At 42.0% G+C, this 8,879-nt stretch overlaps 1 protein-coding gene across 1 annotated transcript; it reads right to left on the bottom strand.

Moving 5' to 3' along the window:
- Nucleotides 1-3,900: 3,900 nt before the first annotated feature.
- On the bottom strand, nt 3,901-7,969 carry LOC109909562 (sodium/potassium-transporting ATPase subunit gamma-like; the record flags this gene model as incomplete). The annotated part of the gene is made up of 6 exons (XM_020508580.1): nt 3,901-4,012; nt 4,701-4,732; nt 5,051-5,125; nt 5,472-5,507; nt 6,407-6,444; nt 7,887-7,969. Coding segments are annotated over 6 exons (297 nt in total), but the record flags the coding sequence as incomplete, so codon positions are not given.
- Between the last annotated feature and the right edge of the window lie 910 nt (nt 7,970-8,879).

Genomic DNA, 8,879 nt, shown 5'->3' with positions numbered 1-8,879 from the left:
AAGTTGAAGTCTGAAGTTTACATACACCTTAGATAAATACATTTAAACTCAGTTTTCACAATTCCTGACATATAATCCAAGTATAAATTCCCTGTCTTAGGTCAGTTGGGATCACCACTTTATTTAAAAAATGTGAAATGTCAGAATAATATTAGAGAAAATGATTTATTTCAGCTTTTATTTCTTTCATCACATTCCCAGTGGGTCAGAAGTTTACATATTCTCAATTAGTATTTGGTAGCATTGCTTTTAAATAGTTTAACTTGGGTCAAACATTTCGGGTAGCCTACCACAAGCTTCCCACAATAGGTTATGTGAATTTTGGCCCATTCCTCCTGACAGAGCTGGTGCAACTGAGTCAGGTTTGCTGGCACACACTTTTTCAGATCTGACCACAAAATTCAGGTTATGTCAATATAGGACTCATTTTACTGTGAATATAGATCATTTTGTATCTGTTTCCTCCATCATCTTCACAAGGTCCTTTGCTGTTGTTCTGGGATTGATTTGCACTTTTCGCACCAAACAACGTTCATCTCTAGGAGACAGAACACGTCTCCTTCCTTTTTTTCTGAGGTCTTGGCTGATTTCTGTTGATTTCCCCATGATGTCAAGCAAAGAGGCACTGAGTTTGAAGGTAGGCCTCAAATTGACTCAAATTATGTAAATTAGCCTATCAGAAGCTTCTAAAGCCATGACATCATTTTCTGGAATTTTCCAAGCTGTTTAAAGGCACAGTCAACTTAGTGTGTGTAAACTTCTGACCCACTGGAATTGTGATACAGTGAATTATAAGTGAAATAATCTGTCTGTAAACAATTGTTGGGAAAATTACTTGCGCCATGCACAAAGTAGATGTCCTAACCGATTTGCCAAAACCATAGCTTGTTAACAATACATTTGTGGAGTGGTTGAAAAACGAGTTTTAATGACTCCAACCTAAATGTATGTAAACGTCTGACTTCAGCTGTATATGTGCAGTGGCCTATACAGTGCATTTGGAAAGTATTCAGACCCCTTCAGTTTTTCAAAATGTTGTTACATTACAGCCTTATTCTAAAGTTGATCAAATCTTTTTTCCCTCATCAATCTACACACAATACCCCTTAATGACAAAGCAAAAACAGGTTTTTAGATTTTTTTTTTCAAATTTGTAAAAAATAAAAAACAGATACCTTATTTACATAAGAATTAAGACCCTTCCCTATGATACTCGCATTGAAGGTCCCCAAGAACACAGTGGCTGCCCAAATGTGCCTAATTTGTTTATTAATACGTTTTTATGATCAGAACTTTGCACTCTCCTCAAACAATAGCATGGTATTATTTTACTGTAATAGCTACTGTAAATCGGACAGTGCAGTTAGATGCACAAGAATTTAAGCTTTCTGCCAATATCAGATATGTCTATGTCCTGGGAAATGTTCTTGTTACTTACAACCTCATGCTTATCACATTAGCCTACATCTGCTCGACCGTCCCGCAGGGGATCCCCCAATCCTGAATAAGTTTGAAATGGAAGAAGTTTGGAACCACCAAGACTCTTCCTAGAGCTGGCCGCCTGGCCAAACTGAGCAATTGGGGGAGAAAGGCCTTTGTCAGGGAGGTGAACAAGAACCCGATGGTCACTCTGACAGAGCTCCAGAGACAACGCAGGAGTGGCTTCGGGACAAGTCTTTGAATGTACTTGAGAGGCTCAGCCAGAGCTTGGACTTGAACCCGATCGAACATCCCTGGAGAGACCTGAAACTTGCTGTGCAGCAACTCTCCCCATCGAACCTGACAGAGCGTGAGAGCATCTGCAGAGAAAAATGGGAGAGAATCCCAAATACAGGTGTTCCAAGCTTGTAGCATCATACCCAAGAAGACTCGAGGCTGTAATCGCTGCCAATGGTGCTTCAACAAAGTACTGAGTAAATAGTTATGTAGATGTCATATTTCATTTTTTTTATGGGATATTGTGTGTAGATTGATGAAGGGAAAAAAACTATTTCATCAATTTTGGAATAAGGCTGTAACCTAACAAAATGTGGAAAAAGTCAAGGGGTCTGAATGCCTTCCGAAGTCATTGGGTGCAACACATTTCACGTCGTCTAGGCCTCGTCTTTAGCCTAGGTGTCACGCCCTGACCGTAGAGAGCTTTTTATGTCTCTATTTTGGTTTGGTCAGGGTGTGATTTGGGTGGGCATTCTATGTCCTTTTTCTATGTTTTGTATTTCTTTGTTTTGGCCGGGTATGGTTCTCAATCAGGGACAGCTGTCTATCGTTGTCTCTGATTGGGAACCATACTTAGGTAGCTTTTTCCCACATGGGTTTTGTAGGTAGTTATTTTCTGTTTAGTGTTTGCACCTTACAGGACTGTTTTGGTTTAATTTATTCTCTTGTTATTTTGTATTAGTGTTCAGTTCAATAAACAATCATGAACACTTACCACGCTGCGCTTTGGTCCGACTACTCTTCCTCATCCGACGACGAAAATCGTTACACTAGGCATGGTGTACGGTCAGTTACATTGGAAACTGTACAATAACATCCATTGCTCTATCTTAGACTACATAGGCTAATAATGATGTGACTATAAAATAGGTCAAATAAAAAAATTGGTAGAGGTAGTTAGTATCTAAGCTATTTTAGGCCTGCCTATGACAGATTGCAAGATCATGGGAATTCATGGAAAGGATAGCACATAAAAGATGGGATGATTTGTAATAGCTGAGACTCTAAGCCACAATTTTGGCTGTTTTGTTAAATGTCCATAAGATATTCACCCATTTAGCCTACAGGGTAGGTGTGTGTGTTCCTGCCTGCGTGCATGCATGAGCGTGTGTGTGTGTGTGTGTGTGTGTGAGAGAGAGAGGGAGTTGAAAGAGAGCGAAAGATTATGTTCACAATATAATGATGACAGCTAAATTAGTGGGTATGTGTATGTATGTGTGTGTTTGTACGCCCTAACACAGTGTGACTGTTGTGGGGGTGGAGGATGGTGTTTACAGGACACTGCTAAGCCTACTGGTCTATTAAAATGCGCAACAGAAACCGTTTACTCCAAACACTCGCACAACGTTTCGTAAAAGCTGTTGGGTTCTTAAAAAAAACGGAAGTTGTAGTTCATTTTAATTTTATGGTTTCCGCTCATTGCCTTTCCAATCCGAATAGTGTACGAAGTGTTTGGCACAAGCTCCACACATCTGTAAATGAACAATTCTTCCACGCTCCAAAGCGGAAGTAAGTTCCATCCAACTTCTTCCACCCGCTTTTTTTTGTGTAAAAAAAAAAAATGAAGGACACGACTGAACTACAATTTCGGAACTCAACAGCTTTCGGATTAAACAGATGAAACGTTTTGCAACGGAATCCGGCTAATGAAACCCCCCCCGGTAGTTTTTCAGGTGTGATAAATAGCGCAAGACAAGTCTATGGCCATGGCCAAATAATGTTTTGCTGCCATCTCGTGGCCACATATGTTACATGTAGGGATGGGACCGTCTCCAACTTCATTCATTACCGAAACAATTGAGAGGCGCTAGCAGGGTTTGAAACATCACATTTTATGGTTACTGGGCACTTAACTTTCTGAGCCATTTAATATCGAGACCACTTGGCAGTGGTTCATTGTAGGCTTCTGCTAACACGGAGGCTATAGAACTAGTTGGCCAGTCAGTATATGCCTAACACCATAGAGTTACAATCCCAGTGACTACTTTGCATTTTATCAGATGCTCTTATCCAGAGCGACTTACAGGAGCCATTCGGGTTAAGTGCCTTGCTCAATGGCGCGTGGACAGATTTTTCAAGCGCTCTTCACGGATAGGCTACCTGGCCGTCCCGGTAGAACACCCTAACACATGTACACGGGTTGATTTTCAAACGTACTTTGTAGTAAAACACAGGACAGCGACAGTGGGTCCACAGTTTATCAATACAAAAAGGAATGCAGTCTCACACATTACAGTCAACAACATACAAGCGCCCAGCCGTCCTACGCTAGGGGTTTCTCTTCGACCTTTCTTTCCTGGAACACACATAGCAGAGGGACAAGACGTTAACAACAGAACTCACTGGATCTTCACTGGATATTCTCTTGTGGAAATAGTGACTGTTACGATGTCATTTATATTCCTCCCCTCAGGTGTAGTAGATCTAACATAGACAAGTATTTCACTAGTGGATTTTGGTACGACTGTAAATGAATGCCTGAATTACTGGTACTATTACATATAGTAATATGTATAACTGATTCGTTAGGAGTACGGTATTGTACAGTACATTGTGGACCATGATTCCTCATTCATGAATAATCTCGTATTCTTCCAGTACCCAAGAAACACTTGGAGGAGAGAAGTCAAGGCAGAAATGACTGAGAGCTGCCACAACTGGTGTGACCTGGAAGAATGTGTCCCAAACCGAGTGAGATGGAGGGCATTCATCAACGGCCTATGCTCCTTATAGGAGCCAAGCGCTTCAGCCAAGTTTGTCTTCCAGACCCTTTACTCTATGTCTCAAAATGACCAGCAGATGTCACTTAAATACTGCGTCACAACTGCTTTCTCTGAGAGCAACTTGCTCAATGGATTCACATATTGCTCAAACACCACATATTCATTGATTGACCGGTGGAGGAGGAATGTGGACTCCCTCTCATACTCAAGATGTATATCTCATCTTATTTGTATTCCATTGTCTGATATGAGGACACTCACCCTGGGCTTTCCACACCTGCGGATTTTGTTGCCTAGGGGATGAGAGAGAAAACCAATCAGTGAGTAATGATGATACAGCCTATTACAGCACTCCCCATGCCCCCAGACAGCAAGGTAATAGAGAACACTATCAATAACTTGGTTTAAGGTGGGGTTGTTTAATCGCTTTAAGTCAGTCAGGTTGGAGAGAGTGCACACACACACACACACACACACACACACACACACACACACACACACACACACACACACACACACACACACACACACACACACACACACACACACACACACACACACACACACACACACACACACACACACACACACAGTCTGGCCTGGAGACTCACTGGCCAGCAGGAGAACCGACAGGATCATGATGACTGCAACGAAGGTCAGACCTCCAATACGAAGAGTCTGGTAGTCTACAACACAGAGGACACACTCATCATAAGCTCACCTATGGTAACATGTCTCTGTCTGTCTGTCTGTCTGTCTGTCTGTCTGTCTGTCTGTCTGTCTGTCTGTCTGTCTGTCTGTCTGTCTGTCTGTCTGTCTGTCTGTCTGTCTGTCTGTCTGTCTGTCTGTCTGTCTGTCTGTCTGTCTGTCTGTCTGTCTGTCTGTCTGTCTGTCTGTCTGTCTGTCTGTCTGTCTGTCTGTCTGTCTGTCTGTCACTCATTCTCTCCGTGCCATTAGGCATTATGAAATTACCAAATGACTATCTTTATCAGAAAACCATTTTTTGTGCAGTATAATTTTGTTGTCTCTTACCATACACAAATTCTGCATCAGGGTCGTACTCGGGAGCTGAGGAGAGAGCAGAGAACACAAGATAAGATCCAAGAGGATATCCACACTCTACAGGCCGGTACACACAGAGGAGTGACAGAAATAGAATAGACAGAGAAACGTACTGTTGTCCCAGCCCTGTGGCTGTTATTGCCATCTGGGGGGCCTAGGTTTGGGGGCTACCACAAACCCCTGAGGTACCTTATTGCTATTATAAACAGGTTACCAACGTAATACGAACAGTAAACAAGTAGTTTTGCGTCATACCCGTGGTATATTGTCTCATTTTCAGTACCATGGTTATCAGCCAATCAGCATCCAGGGTTCGCAAGACCCGGTTTCTAACATTATAAGACCGACTCAAAAGTAAACCTGGCCCACAGAAAGTCAAGGTAAATCTCCCAGAGCAGATCACACCAATATGTTGTTTCTCACTCGGTCAACGGGAGGCAGTAGTGACAGAGTGGTTTGTTTGAGTTTGTGAAGGTGCTTTGGGATATGTACTGCAGTGCACTGCGGAGCTAGACAGCTTGTGTCGGTCTCTGTAGCCACAGCATCGTAAATGAATGTTTACTATGTGGCTAGAACAATGAGCTAGAACATGATTCCCTGTGGCGTTCTGCCCGTTACCTGACTGGCTAATAATGTACATGAAACATGATCAGGCCACAGGTTGTGACTATTGCCTGATAAACCCATGGTATAACAGAGAACTGAGACTAGAGGGGACACCTATGGGCATGATCTCCAGGTTGTAAATCTTTTTTGTGTGTATATAGGACAAATGAAATGTATAATGGAAAATCATCATGAACTACAATATAACAAGGAGAGTCAAAACGTTAAACTTCTCGGGGGACAAAACGGGCTATTTGTGTCTAGTACCGGTAATTGAAATTCAGTGATGTAAAACGTACCTCCGGCGGCGGACATGATGGCTGGTCTGTGTGAGTGGCTGTTAGGATGAAGGAAATGAGTATGAGATATACAAAAGCTATATCCATGTCTACAATCACATTTGCTTGGTCCCTAGTCATTCATTGTAGTATGGTATGCTTAGAAAATCTGTTTTGGTTTGACACCGGCATCGCTGACGGGGTAAAATTAGTCAATATGTAACATATTTTTGTTTGTCTAGTTAGCAAATAATTTATGTCAGTAGCATTACCAATGAAAACAGGAATTCTGTTAGTTCTGAAACCCACTGTCTCGTGGTTATGGATTCAGACAGATTACAATTCAATAATCTGTTTTTAATAAATCTGGGGAATGTTTTTTAAGGGTTTTATCCAGCTTATATGAAAGTCTGTTGACAGGTTAAGGAACTCTAGAAGTCCAAACAAATTGGTTTCGCTGGTTCTTCATATTTAGCCTTGATATCTGACTAATTGCTAGAGAGGGTAGTAAAGATATTGATTTACACACACACACACACACACACACACACACACACACACACACACACACACACACACACACACACACACACACACACACACACACACACACACACACACACACACACACATACACACACACACACGCACACAGTACACAGTACACTGTTCTGTTCTTTTGATCTAAATCTCTGTGCCTTTAATCATTAACTTACATGGATTGTAAGATCCAAATATCCGTGAGTCCATTTTCTTCGGACAGTCTCACGCGTGTGTAAGTACTAGTTGTGAAATATGTGAGAGTGTATGTGCCTGTGTGTAAACGTATGTGTTCAAGTATTCTGTGTGTGTGGTTTTTCTATGCATGAGTGACATACTTTAGCAACTGCCTAAACGTCAACTCAACTCATTAACCTTGACACCCCCTACAATCACCCTCTGAAAGGCATTCATTCATGTGTGACAAGAATACTTCTGCTTCACATGTCCTCAATATGGGATTGTTATTATTTTTTAACTCTGCGTCTTTGGGAAGGGCTCATAAAGCAAGCATTTTGCGCTAAAGTTTACAACCGTTGCGTTCGGCGCATGTGACAAATAACATTTGGTGTGATTTGTAGAGCACCCTGACAAAAGTCAACATCAATAAAAGCTTGTCGCTTGTCCGATAATATTATACAGTGTCATTTTAGACCAGTAGTTTTCCCTTTCCACTGATCAATATACATGTATAGAAGAGTAATACACCATGTTATTGATATGATAAAGTTTGGAATCAAAAGCAGATGATGCATGAAAAGCTGGCCCTTTCCCCAACTCCACAGTGTTTCCAAACTAGCGAGCAGTGATTGCTTATGAGTTAAATAAACAATAATTCAACGAGTAGGTATACACTTATCCAACAAGTACTCCTCGGTATCACCGAGTATTATGTATTTGAAGCACCAACGGTCTATCAATCTCTAGCCATAGCATTACGGGAGATCCAGGTTGGACTCACCTGTGGTGTTGGAAGGCTCCTCTGGCTATGTGAGATCCTCTCAGTTGTGCCTCCTTCTGCCTCTGTAGCCAGCTGCAGTCCAGTCACCTCCTTCCTCATCTACCCCCCCCCCCCCCCCCTCTCTCATAATTCAGCCTGCCTGGCCTTCCCTACCCCACCAGCCATCCATTTACATGTTTATAGGCCTATAAAGCGTGGCCTTCAGAGCCGATATATAGTGTGAGATGGTAACCTTTGGAATCATTTGAGGCGCAGTGTTCACATTACTGTGACTAACCTAGGAGGAAATGCACGCCACTTTGTACCCTACTTTTGAAGTAGCACTCCCGCAACCTTGATTGACTTTGAGTTAGAAATGGGCAGGTTTATTGCACTGTCATTGTGTTGTAGTTCTTGGTAGTGTGACTTTGTAGCTTACCACAATTATGAGCAGAATCACTGGTGAGAGCAGTGGTTGGTGGCTATTTTTCTCCAAATAAGTCAACTATACATGTAAACCATAACATTACAACTAAAACTGTATAAGTAAACAAATAGGGGAAGGTTATTGGCGATAAGACTCTTTTATTTCGATGTCAAAAGCACAAAATACAGCTATACAGTACAACCTCATGCACAGAGTGAGCAGAGTTAGTTACTTATTGTCGTGACAGTGTGTGTTGTTGTTGGTTGTAACAATGACACTCTGCATAAGACTCCATGCATCTGACCGCGTGACCGTAAGCTTTACCTGACTTCTGACACAGAGCAAATGATCTTTTCCTTTGATTTCCTTCACCTAATTCTGGCGGCTAAAACTATGACTCTGGCACACTTAGTATCTACACACACTCTCTCAGTCACACGTAAGACCCGCTCTCTCACTAACTAAACGCATGGTCGATCACACAACGCTAAACAGAGAGACACCATGGGTTGAGACAGATTTTTGCAACCGGCTACCGTAACCTCTCAACTAAACAATAAGAGGACACAGATTCGCCGCACTGGTGT

The sequence above is a fragment of the Oncorhynchus kisutch genome, linkage group LG18, assembly GCF_002021735.2.
Source record: "Oncorhynchus kisutch isolate 150728-3 linkage group LG18, Okis_V2, whole genome shotgun sequence".
Classification (NCBI taxonomy): Eukaryota; Metazoa; Chordata; class Actinopteri; order Salmoniformes; family Salmonidae; genus Oncorhynchus; species Oncorhynchus kisutch.
The sequence above is the reverse complement of the archived record's forward strand: the minus strand, read 5'-3'. Positions and strand labels throughout refer to the sequence as shown.